General features: G+C 39.7%; 1 protein-coding gene across 3 annotated transcripts in view; it reads right to left on the bottom strand.

Moving 5' to 3' along the window:
• The window catches only part of LRRC28 (leucine rich repeat containing 28), a 194,870-nt gene extending 181,161 nt beyond the window's left edge, over positions 1-13,709 (bottom strand). For all 3 annotated transcript variants that reach the window (XM_010845836.1, XM_010845835.1, XM_010845834.1), the window contains exons 1-2: positions 13,620-13,709; positions 9,604-9,831 (exon numbers count right to left, since the gene is read on the bottom strand). In XM_010845836.1, coding sequence (XP_010844138.1) covers positions 9,604-9,771 — 168 coding nt within the window. In that variant the 5' untranslated portion in view covers positions 9,772-9,831; positions 13,620-13,709. The remainder of the gene's footprint in view (positions 1-9,603; positions 9,832-13,619) is intronic.
• Positions 13,710-13,718: the final 9 nt, after the last annotated feature.

The following is a 13,718-nucleotide window of genomic DNA, read 5'->3' on the forward strand; positions in this document are numbered from 1 at the left end:
TTTCCAGTAGTCATGTATGGATGTGAGAGTTGGATTATAAAGAAAGCTGAGTGCCGAAGAATTGATGCTTTTGAACTGTGGTGTTGGAGAAGACTCTTGAGAGTCCCTTGGACTGCAAGGAGATCCAACCTGTCCATCCTAAAGGAAATCAGTCCTGAGTGTTCATTGGAGGGACTGATGTTGAAGCTGAAACTCCAATACTTTGGCCACCTGATGAGAAGAACCAACTCATTGGAAAAGCCTCTGATGCTGGGAAAGATTGAAGACGGGAGGAGAAGGGGATGACAGAGGATGAGATGGTTGGATGGTGTCACCAACTTGATGGACATGAGTTTGAGTAGGCTCTGGGAGTTGGTGATGGACAGGGAAGCCTGATGTGGTGCAGTCCATGGGGTTGCAAAGAGTTGGACATGACTGAATGACTCAACTGATAACAAAACTCACACTTTTCAGGCACAGGTGTGTTAACTGAGATAGTTACTGGTACATTTGTAATGAATGTTTTGCAGGTCTATAGCATACATTAGGGAGAAGGCAATGGCACCCCACTCCAGTACTCTTGCCCAGAAAATCCCATGGATGGAGGAGCCTGGTAGGCTGCAGTCCATGGGGTCGCTAAGAGTCAGACATGACTGAGCGACTTCACTTTCACTTTCCACTTTCATGCATTGGAGAAGGAAATGGCAACCCACTCCAGTGTTCTTGCCTGGAGAATCCCATGGACGGAGAAGCCTGGTAGGCTGCAGTCCATGGGGTCGCACAGAGTCAGACACGACTGAAGCGACTTAGCAGCAGCAGCAGCAGCAGCAGCATACGTTATAAATAAGCATTAAAACACAGACAGGGCTATTTCCATGCATTCAGGTTTAGAAATAACTAAGATGTTTCTATACAGTGTTAACTCGAGAACACAGCATTCATGGTCATTATGGAGGCTGTGGAAGATGCAAGGGTCTGACAAATTAGGGGGAAACAGAGGTCCTTTGTTGGAATTCAAAATGACACCATCAAACAAAAACAAAATCATTCCCTCTCCCTACTTCTTCTGGCACATTTGATTGCATGGTGCTCATTTTTACCATCTCTTTGTTGGTTTTCCCTTCAAGGTGTTCTGATGATCATTTGATCTAGATACTACTCTTACCAAATTCAAAGCAGGTAGAGCATATAGCTGGATGACTTCTCAGTCATCAACACTTTCCACCCTCAACCCAGCCAGCAGCTTCAAGGAGCATAAATGCAAGCATCACCATCACTGTAAATCAAAATGTTTAGACTCACTGATTAATAAATCTGAGAGCTGGGAAAGATCCTAGTACCAGCAAATTCCAACAAACTCATTTTCATGTTTAATTATAAAAATCATAAATATCTACTGAAAAGAATATAAACCAAACTCAGTAGTAGGACCCTTCTCTTTTACTATAAACACTTAAGTGTAAGGCTCTGTTTATTAGAGCTTCTATCCCAACTCTTGTGGCCTCCCTCTTCCACAGCTATCATCTCTACTAAGTTTGATGTATTCTTTTTTATGCCTCAGTTTACTTGTCTATAAAGCAGGAATAATAGTGCCTACCTCATATAATTATCTTGCAGATTAATTAGATTAACACATATAAATTACTTAAAACCATGCTTGGCACCTAGTAACACCTCAAATGATGGTAGCTGCTATCTGATTTTAACCCAGCCCATATGGATAAAAGCTTAGGTTTTCACAATTTTTCATCATGTACAATGTTGTGAGGAGTATCCTTGTTCACTTGGCTGTTTTTTCTGTTGGGTAAAGAAAATTAGAGATACCAAGGGAACATTTCATGCAAAGATGGGCTCAATAAAGGACAGAAATGGTATGGACCTAACAGAACAGAAGATATTAAGAAGAGGTGGCAAGAATACACAGAAGAACTGTACAAAAAAGATCTTCATGACCCAGATAATCACAATGGTGTGATCACTCACCTAGAGCCAGACATCCTGGAATGTGAAGTCAAGTGGGCGTTAAGAAACAACACTATGAACAAAGCTAGCGGAGGTGATGGAATTCCAGTTGAGCTATTTCAAATCCTAAAAGATGATGCTGTGAAAGTGCTGCACTCAATATGCCAGCAAATTTGGAAAACTCAGCAGTGGCCACAGCACTGGAAAAGGTCGGTTTTCATTCCGATCCCAAAGAAAGGCAATGCCAAAGAATGGTCAAACTACTGCACAATTGCACTCATCTCACATGCTAGTAAAGTAATGCTCAAAATTCTCCAAGCCAGGCTTCAGGAATACATGAACTGTGAACTTTCATGTTCAGATGAAAGTTCAAGCTGGTTGTTCAAGCTGGTTTTAGAAAAGGCAGAGGAACCAGAGATCAAATTGCCAGCATCTGCTGGATCATCAAAAAAGCAAGAGAGTTCCAGAAAAACATCTATTTCTGCTTTACTGACTACGGCAAAGCCTTTGACTATGTGGATCACAACAAACTGTGGAAAATTCTGAAAGAGATGGGAATACCAGACCACCTGACTTGCCTCTTGAGAAATCTGTATGCAGGTCAGGAAGCAAAAGTCAGAACTGGACATGGAACAACAGACTGGTTCCAAATACGAAAAAGATTATGTCAAGGCTATATATTGTCACCCTGCTTATTATATGCAGAGTATATCATGAGAAATGCTGGACTGAATGAAGCCCATCTGAATCAAGATTGCCAGGAGAAATATCAATAACCTTAGATATGCAGATGATGGCACCCTTATGGCAGAAAGTGAAGAACTAAAGAGCCTCTTGATGAAAGTGAAAGAGAGTAAAAATGTTGCCTTTAAAGGTCAACATTCAGAAAGCTAAGATCATGGCATCCAGTCCCACCACTTCATGGCAAATAAATGGGGAAACAGTGGAAACAGTGGCTGACTTTATTTTTCTGGGCTCCAAAATCACTGCAGATGGTGACTGCAGCTGTGAAATTAAAAGATGCTTGCTCCTTGGAAGAAAAGTTATAACCAACCTAGACAGCATATTAAAAAGCAGAGACATTACTTTACCAACAAAGGTCCATCGAGTCAAAGCTATGGTTTTTCCAGTTGTCATGTATGGATGTGAGCTAAGCTAGCTAAGTCACTTCAGTCGTGTTCGACTCTGTGCGACCCCACAGACGACAGCCCACCAGGCTCCCCTGTCCCTGGGATTCTCTAGGCAAAAAACCCCACTAGAGTGGGTTGCCATTTCCCTCTCCAATGCATGGAAGTGAAAAGTGAAAGTGAAGTCAGTCAGTTGAGTCCGACCCTCAGCGACCCCATGGACTGCAGCCTACCAGGCTCTTCCATCCATGGGATTTTCCAGGCAAGAGTACTGGAGTGGAGTGCCATTGCCTTCTCCCATGGATGTGAGAGTTGGACTATAAAGAAAGCTGAGCACCAAGAATTGATCTTTGAACTGTGGTGTTGGAAAAGACTCTTGAGAGTTCCTTGGGCTGCAAGGAGATCCAACCAGTTCATCCTAAAGGAGATCAGTCCTGAATACTCAATGGAAGGACCGATGCTGAAGCTGAAACTCTTAATACTTTGGCCACCTGATGTGAAGAGCTGACTCATTTGAAAAGACCCTGATGCTGAGGAAGACTGAAGGCAGGAGGAGAAGGGGATGACAGAGGATGAGATGGTTGGATGGCACCACCAACTCAATGGACATGAGTTTGAGTAAGCTCCGGGAGCTGGTGATGGACAGGGAGGCCTGGCGTGCTGCAGTCCATGGGGTCGCAAAGAGTAGGACACAACTGAGCAACTGAACTGAACTGAAATTCTCACAAGTCAAAATGCTAGTTCAAACACATGTGCATGTAAAATTCTGCTAGATATGGTCCAACCACAAACCAAAAACACTGAGTCAATTTCCACTCCCTCCAGTAGTATGTGAGAGCATCTGCTCCCCATTGTCTTCAACACACGCAGTGTTGATAATCTTCAATATCAGCAATTAACCTCTTTCAATCTACTAGGTAAGGATGATCAATGTTTTACCACTTCTTCTGCTAAAAGTTAAATATTGTTTTGTGTTTTGACTCTCTATATTTTTTTATGATTTGCCTGATCATATTTGATGGGGGGAAGGTCAGGAATGTTTTCTTCTGGGCCAGTAGCAAAGAAATACATCTGCACCTTACTCTGTCACCCCAATTCAGGATTATGATGGATATACCTCTTCTTCCCTTCAAGCTCAGACGGGTATCATTTTTAAGTTTTTTTCTGTTGCATAGATTAACTGCTTAATCAGGATCCATCTACTCTATTGCTCTTCAGTTCAGTTCAGTCGCTCAGTCGTGTCCGACTCTTTGTGACCCCATGAACCGCAGCACGCCAAACCACCCTATTTCATCTAAAATTTACATGCCATTTTTTTCTACCCATTCATATTTATAAATAAAATTGGCAACACAGGAGAGCTCCATCAGTTATTTGGGGAGGTCACTCTTCCACATCCCCAGGACGGCCTTCTACCTACTGCACTCATTAAGAGAAACTCGCAGATCATTGAATAATTTTGTTTCCAGGTTGAGTTCTTTTCCTCCATGCAAGTCACTTGCCACCTTTTATTTTAAAAGAAGGAACTAAGCTCCAAAGAGATTAAGCATGTAAGATCTGGGTCTATTACTTCCTAGTACTAAGTTCTGTTACCAAACAATGAAAATACTCTCTTCCTAGGACTGCAGACTTCAAATGCTTCCACTGTTGATTTCTGCTTCCATGCTATATTCCTTCTCTCACTCTTACACAGATCCCAGCTACTTGGTGGGGAGCAAGGGCAGGGACTGGGATGCAAGGGGACAAGGTAGGCTCTACCCCAGCCCCCTTCAGCCTGCACAGTCATAACCTGTCATCATCTGAAACTTCTCCATGACTAAGTCTCTCTCCACGACCAGAATATCCCATCCATCCGGATGGCTCACTCAATCATGCCCAGTATAAGTCGGGATCCTTTGGACCCACTTCATTTTCCCTATGCACTCACTCCTTTCTTTCTTTGCCTCCAATTCAGCTTAGACTCCATGCCCCACCCTTTTAATCACTCTTGCCAAAATCCTAAACCTCCTTAGTCCCTCTGTACCTGGAAAAACTTCAGCCTGCATAAATGCGACATCCCAAATTCTTTATACCTCTGACAGCTAAGAACTGCAGGGAAAAACCCCTAAACAAGCAGATGGTTCCACCATAAGTCTAGCTATCAACTGCTTGCTGAATCATCCCAACAGTTCTACCACCTTTCTCAAAACAAACTGCCATGACTCTTCACAGCAATCATTTCAAACCTGCACTCTCCACAGATCTTCACTCCCCAAGTGGTGGTCATCAGACAAAAACTGTCTCCCCCACAGTCTGTATCTTCCTGTGCACCTATCCTTCCTTTCTCTTGTTAAAGGAGGAAGGGATACTATTTCAAAGTCATTCCCTCCCTCCAATTGTACTTTGGGGCCCGTCCTTTCCTACCTTCTTAGAAATCCTGAACTTTTAATTATTTCCTATTTCTGTATCTTCAACTCCTCTCTAAGGAAGATTTCCCATAAGCATTTACACAGGCTCAACTCATTCCTCTTAGAAAAGAGAAGAGGGGTAAGTAAAGAGGAAAGAAAATAAAAAAGGAGAAAGAAAAAGTGTCCTTCTCTGTCAAGACCCTCCGGCTATGCCTGCTTTTTCAAATCAAAACCAAATCTTTAGACCCACTAACCTTGTTATCTAGTTTTTCATCTCCTCCTCACCAATTCAAACTTGCATTCCACTCTCCAGAGCTTCTAACACAGTCCCTGTCACAGTCACCATCACCTTTTGTCACTCAAGTTTTGGACAAATATTGATCCTAATCTTCTGCCATTTAATCTCAGTTAATATTTTTTTCTTCAGTTTGGGAAGTCAAGAAACAAAAATTCCATGAGAGTAAGAAACTGTTCCATGAGGTATTGATTGTCAGCGCCTTGAAGAATATTGGATACACAGGAAGTACTCAATAAATACATGGTGAATGAATAAGTGATAGTTTTCCTCCCAAGTTCCTGTCAAAGTCATTCTTCAGGATCAATGCAAATAGCACCTTCCTTAAAAAGTCTTTTACAATCCTGATCCATAGAATTAGATGATGTGTCCTGCATATGTTAGGTAGTAGGCCAGGCCTGGGGATACAGAATTTAAGACAGAGTCCCTGGATAAAAGATTCTCAATCTGGAATTCATATACTTGTACTATAGTCCTTAACACTATTCTACTTTTTATTCATTTATTTATTCATCTAACAACTATGTGGATGCCTACGACAAACACAGAACCTGTATCTCCTATTCTCTTAATATCAAACTACCACAAAGATCAGAGACTTAATAATTTTGAATAGCATTTAAAATAATGATAGAAAAATTCTTCAAAACATTTTCTAAGATAAATGTTAGGAACCAAAATCACAATGCTTCCTAACTACTTCTTATTTACCTATTAATTATATAACAGTATTCCTATATAAATTAACTCATATTAAAAAAGTTTTATGATTTTTCAGATATACAAATAAATGGTAATATTATACAATAAAATACTGCTCAAAAATACTTTAAAATGTAAAACATGCCTATCCTTTGATCCAGCAATCTTGCTTTTGAGATTTGATCCTAAATACAAGGATGTATGTATACTTTTTGGCCTAGAAGTTAGCGGAATAAGAATGAAGTAAAAAGAGAAATCTGCAGAGAAATATGTATAGTATGATTCCCTTTTGTTTTTTAAAAAGACAAAAAATACAGAGTACATAATTATATAAACAGAAGCAAAGTAGTGGAAGGACACAATCCAACTATAAATACTGGTTATTCCAAAGCACAGAACTGGATGAACAGAAAGAGAAACAACTACTTTCCATGTCTTCCTCTATATTGGTTGCTATAGGGCACATATCATTTTCATAGGTAATATAGGAAGTTATTCTTTTATATATAAAAAAAGTTTATTCTTTCTCACTGTCCTTCCATTTTAAAATGGGCATTCCCCAAGTTCTGAGCATTTGACACACAATCATCCTACAAGTACAAACCACAGTGCGATACAGAGCAACTTAAATAGAAAAAGGAAAGGAAGGACAGAAGTCAGGCCTCAGTGACTCCTCTTCTCACCAAGAGGCTTCGTATCAGTAGGGGAAATGGGGAATGCTGAGGACAGGACATTTAAACACAATAAAACAACGTTAATAAAAAATAACAAAACAATGTGGAAATGGAAATGACTGGCAGGTTCTCAAGCTTCCTCAAAAAAAAAAAAAAGCCAATTAATTCTTAATGTGTTTGAGATACTGTATGATTCCAATAATGTTTTTTCTTTTGGACACTACTGCATTTGTAAGTCAAATTTCACATACTAAATGTTATTTCTATAGGAAATATACCCTATCAATAACACCAGCAAATATTCCAAAAGCCTGAACTCACTAGTTTGGAGCACACAAGGGCAAGTACTGTTCCATCTGCTTTCAAAACCTGTGCAGGAAGCCATTCGCAGACTCTACTGGATAAATAAGCTGTCTTATGCTCAGCATAGTCAGGGAATGGTATGGTTGCTACCATTCTCACATACTGATATCTGTATCGCACTTCACAGTTGAAAAAGCTCTTTGATACACATGAATCAAATGTTCCAGCTAAGAGAAACCATTAAAATAAAATACATACACCTATCATTATAAACATATGCAACAATTTAATCTTCAACAAACAAGGTGACAAATAATGAACTTGAAATGTATGTTTGGAAGCCATTATATCAGTTAAAATAGTAGATATTTAAATTTTTCATAAACAGAAAAATTCAGGCAAGAAATGGCCACAAAACCAGAAGTTTATTGTTAGTTTTATAAGCAAAGGTCAATTACTTCTACCGCAGTAGACTATGACTGTTTGAGACGTAATCCACTCACAACCTTTTCTTTGTATATTAACAACAAACATAAGAAAATCTAGGCTATAATTCTTGACAAATTATTTCTTATACCACTTCTTCTCCAAAGCGGGTAAAAAACACTACATAAATACGGTTTCACTTTATGGAATGATGATCTTGCAAAAAGGATTAATACGATTATTAAGGTTTGAAAAGTGAACATTTTAATTTGAAAAAATCTAGGCATGCAAAATAACATACATCAATATGTGTGTGTGCCAAGTTGCTACAGTCATGTCCGACTCTTTGCAATCCCATGGACTGGAGGTTTCTCTGTCCATGGGATTCTCGAGGCAAGAATACTTGAGTGGGTTGCCATGCCCTCCTCCAGGAGATTTTCCTGACCCAGGGATCGAACCCACATTGCATACGTCTCCTGCATTAGCAACCGGTTTCTTTACTACTAGTGCCACTTGGGAAGCCCCATACACCAATATGCCAAAGACTAAAAATGAAAGATAGATTTACATTTACTTTCAGACACAGCAATGCTTTCTACACACTGTAGATATTTTACACAGATTAAAAACTTTTCCAGAAAAACACTCCATATATATGAAGTCAGTAAGGTATATTTTCAGATACTCATATACGTTCAGAGAAGGGAATGAAGAAGGGCCCATTCACAAAGAAACAATAAGACTTCATAAATCATCTAATATGAATAAGAACTAGAATTCAACGTGAAAAACTTAAATGAGGTTCAATGATAATCAGAAAAGTCCACATAAAGCAAATTCATTTAAAACAGAGACCAAATACCATGGTAAATATTGGGAATAAAAAGTTTGACAGAGACATTCTCTTGAAAAATATTTTAGTTTTTTTAATATCATAAAATGTTGGCTTCTGTGGCAAAAATTTCCCCAATAAATTGGGTGATAGCTCAAAGTCATTTGATTTTCACAGTGCAATCATGTAGATTTTTTGGTTTTGGAGTTTTTCAAAATGCTCAAAACACATCAAGCCTTCTAATGCTAATTTTAGTATTTTAATCTTCAAATTATTATCTTTTTAAATACCTCTAAATCAAAGTCATCCTTGTTGGCCTTTCTCTTCCTTATTTTTTAACTGGTCTATTGGATACTATAACATCCATAAATCATTTAAGAATCTTAACAGCAAAGAAAGCACAGGCCCAGAGAGACGCACAGACTAAGTGAAGAGGGGCTTCTGAATGGGGACTAATTTTTTTTAATTTTATTGTAGTATAGTTCATTCACAACGCTGCAGTAGTTTCAGGTGTACAGCAAAGTGATCTGGTGTACATGTACATATATCCGTTCTTCTTCAGATTCTTTTCTCAGATAGGTTATCACAGAATATTGAGTAGAGCTCCCTATGCTATACAGTAAGTCCTAGTTGGCTATCTATCTTATATGCAGTAGTGTGTGGGACTAAGTGGTATATTAGTGAATATTTTGCTTTCCTATACAACTCCTGCAACTTTGTAACTGCAGGAATTAGTGAATTTCCACCTAAGTAATTACCTAAATAATTTCCACCACTGTATATGTACTTTTATTACACGTTTACACAATAAGAGGGGATATACATCTTGGTTCTGGATATCTTAAGATACATAAAACATATCTTGATCAGGACTACATTATAAATAACTTTTAAAAAATGTAATGTAATACTGTACCAAGGTTGTAAGGGAGTTCCTTTTCATGTAGAGTCTCTCCAAGTACTGTAGTCCCTCATCTTTCAGTAACTCCAATGGGAAATGCTGCAGATTCCTGTAATTTAAGAACAAATTCTTGTGCTTTTCCAGCCTTGCCACAGAGATCGTCTTACAAAGTTCGGATGCCATGGCTGAACATATTCCATCAGGCACGCTGCAGTACTACATCTTGTCAAAATCGATCCATTTCTAAAGAGAACAAAAAACCTGAAAATTATGATACTGGTAACAAAAGCTGCCAAATAAACCAGTTAGCATATATAGCTATTTGCAGACATTAAAAGGAGAGTTATACATCAATTCCTACATTTTTATTTCACAGCAACTAAATTTTCATACATATTTAAAAGATTAAAATGAATAACTAATAAAAAAGTACTCTCACTATTTAAACAATATTTACTACTTAGTAGAATAGTCCTATTTGAAAAAATAGTTCTTGAACTTGAGATAGGAATCCCTATCTAAGAGAACAGAGACCAGTTTCCTAACACATAACTAAAGAAAGAACTTAAAAATCAGACACAGCAAAGCCATTTCCTTCCTTCCTACCTCATTTTGTCTTTAGCTTAAAATATTTTTAAAATATTTAATATGACTAGATCATTTACAGCTTCATTTTCTTCGCTTCTTACTATCTAAATATTGTTCTACATTGTAATATTTTCTTTCTTTTCTCCTCATTCTCCTCTCTTCTTAGCTTTGCAGATTATCTTAAGTAGCAAAGAAACAGGCCTGGGAACATAGTTTTACTTTATTCTTTCAGTGAAAGAAGAAATACTGCCCTAGGAAATACAACCTCTCTGGGTTTCAGCTGCCTAACATATAAAATGGAGACAACAATTTATTGGTAAGGGCCAGAACCCAGAACAGATTAAATTCCCTCCTACATGGGTAGGAGGAGAAATAAGATTTGCCATCTTATCAATTAGACACAGGGCAGAAACAAACTTCACAATCACCACAAAAAGAAACAAGCTCAGAGCTACAATAATCTGCCGAAGGTCAAGCAGCTCATAAGGGAATAAAGGATTTTTTTTCTTTGGGTGGGGAAGTGTGTCCAGACTGAAGTCTTTGCAAACACAGACCAACAGGATTCTACAAGATACTAAGGAAACGGTAAAACACTAAAATCAAGTTGAGCTTTGTTCAAAGATTCTGCTCTCGTTTACTTGGGCACACTTCCTCAAACTCTCCAAAGGAAAATACCTTTCAAAGAAAATGTTTTTTCTTAAGAAAAATTTTCACTGAGAATTGACACCAAATTAGTACAAATGTAGTAACATAAGCTTTCAGTAAGCAGTGTTTTGTAACTTTTCATTTATATTCCATTATTTCCAAACTCTAACTCCTAATAGGAAAGTATCTGCTATTTTATATGAAAGGGCAGAGAATATGGAGTACTCAATAATCTCCCCAATGGAGCATGAGAGTCCAATACCTTCCCATTTTTATACTAGCAACTCACTTCCCTATTTTTATGAGACATATTACATGACTCTAAACAAGATAATCTTTCCACATCTTAATTCTCTCTGTGAAGCAAGGATAACTAGGCTAGAAATAACGTTGATGATCGTTATTGGAAGGGGAAGCTTCCTGGGTAATTATTCACTTAAACGGTAAACTGGAAGCAGTTTAGGTGTCTCAGAAACACCTCAAACTTAACACTTTCGAATAGGAGTTTTTTATTTTCATCACCTATCCAAATCTCTCCCGGTCTTTCCAAACACCAGGAAAGCCTGAAGTCAAGAATGATTCCACCCACCTATCATGAATGAGTCACCCACCACCTCCAATCCATCACAAGGCCTATGGTTTCCATCCCCAACATACACCTCAAATCAATCCACATTTCTCCATCTGCCAAAATGGAAAACCAGTCATCTCCTGCCTGGCCATATATCTTACTGGTCTCCCTGTGTTTAGTCAATCTGTAATACATTAATCACTTAGCAGGGAGCTTTTAAAAAAGTAAATTCAATTATGTCTCCCTCTCTTTCTCAGGTAAATTCACTCCCTACTCACATGAGTTCTTAAAAAAAAAAAAAAAAAACCTTTAAAAGTTTATTTAGAAAAATCAAACTTGCCAGGTATTGAGGGCTCTCCACAACCTGGCCCCACCCACTCCTTCAGCCTGGCAGCACCCTTCCTGTTTCTCACCAAAGTCCTGGGCTTTTCTAGTGCTTCTCAGGGCCGCACTCTTCACATCACTTGCTGCTCTCCTCTTAGCCTTGAAAACACTGTCTCAACACCCTTCAGGTTTCAATGTAAAATCACCTCTCCATCCCAAATAAATGATTCTCTCTTCCTTTTTCTTTGTAGGACTCTCCACAACTTATAATCTATATATTTATTGATGTATCTATCTATTATAAATCTAGCCAAGAGACTGTACCATGAGCTCCTGAGGGCAGAGATCCCACTGTTTTCTTCACATTTGTATTCCTGCCTCTAGCACAAAGCAGGCCCTCAAACAGCTGATGAACTGCTGAAAGTAGGCCATGTGAGTAACACTGCACAGTAGAGTGTTTTTCATCTCTGATCTAAGGTCAGCTTGTAGATACTATAGGCTGAGCCTTCTATGTGCTTTGATCTCTCAATCCTTAAAATTCTGCATTGCGATATATGTTATTTAGCCTGTTTTATAGATGAGGAAACTGAGTTTTCTCAGAAAGCAACTCCTCAGAATTCCAACCCAAATGAACGACTTCAAAGCCTGTGCATTCTTCTACAGTGCAGCCTTTCATGAACTTCAGTAGGGCCCGTGTTTCTTCCTATTACTATTTAAACGGTAGGCAAAGCTTACACACATTTAAGACCACAAAGCACAGCCCACACTCCTTGATGGTTAGATCCAGTGAGAGAATACAGCATAACCTGATGGCTTTCCTTCTAAATCCTGCAGAGATGGGTAGGATTGACTGCTTTAAAAACGTCGCTGCTGCTGCTGCTAAGTCGCTTCAGTCGTGTCCAACTCTGTGTGACCCCATAGACGGCAGCCCACCAAGCTACCCCGTCCCTGGGATTCTCCAGGCAAGAACACTGGAGTGGGTTGCCATTTCCTTCTCCAATGCATGACAGTAAAAAGTGAAAGTGAAGTCGCTCAGTCGTGTCGGACTCATAGAGACCCCAGGGACTGCAGCCTTCCAGGCTCCTCCGTCCATGGGATTTTCCAGGCAAGAGTACTGGAGTGGGGTGCCATTGCCTTCTCCGTAAAAACGTCACTACATTCTGTTAAAATGCAGTTTGGCAGATGAAATCTACACAAATGAAATCTGAAAGCTGTCAATAATAAATAATGGTAATGGTTTTCCAAATGCATTCATTGGCAGTACAGGATAATTTTCTCACACATACTCCCTTCGGTACCTCTTATCTACAATTAAAAGCAAATGATGCACTTAATATTAACTGTATACAACTGCACCTACATAGGAGTTTTCTGACAGGTAAACACCAATCCACTCTATTACTGTTTAAAGCAAACAAACCTTTCCACCTTAAGAAAATTCCACACACTTTTAAGCAGGTGTGTTTTAAAGGGAAAGGAGTACCTTCGATTGACTTCCATACTTAACTCGGTGGAATACCCACTCCAACTTCCTAATATTGGATATTAGAGGATTAAAATCGTACAATAAAAGCGTTTGTTATTTTCTCAGTACTGAGAAGGCTGGCAGAAGTCAGGCAGAACACATGCCATTTTTCCCAGTTAACCAAGCACTCTCGCCGTTAGAGTTTGGAAGCAGCGAGACTAGTAGAAAGGATTTCATTGATCCGGTGAAGGGATTCTGCGACCACCTAGGGCTAGGAGGGCCCGGCGGCAGTGGCGACCCGAGGCCTGGGTGGGCCCGCTCGGGCCAAGGTCCACTTGCTGCGGCCCGACGCCTCTGCCAGGCTCGGCCTGCCTGGCCAGCGGCCGGGCCACAGGGCACTGCTACGTGAGGCACCCGAAGCAGCGAAGCACCACTCACCTCTGCCGGCGAAGCCAGCGCTCCGGAGCTGAGGGGCGCCGGACGGCTAGCCCGGGCTCGGCAGGCGGGGCGGAGCGCCGGCGGCGACGGGGCGGGGCG

This window comes from Bison bison, unplaced genomic scaffold, assembly GCF_000754665.1.
Source record: "Bison bison bison isolate TAMUID 2011002044 unplaced genomic scaffold, Bison_UMD1.0 scf7180017864224, whole genome shotgun sequence".
Classification (NCBI taxonomy): domain Eukaryota; kingdom Metazoa; phylum Chordata; class Mammalia; order Artiodactyla; family Bovidae; genus Bison; species Bison bison.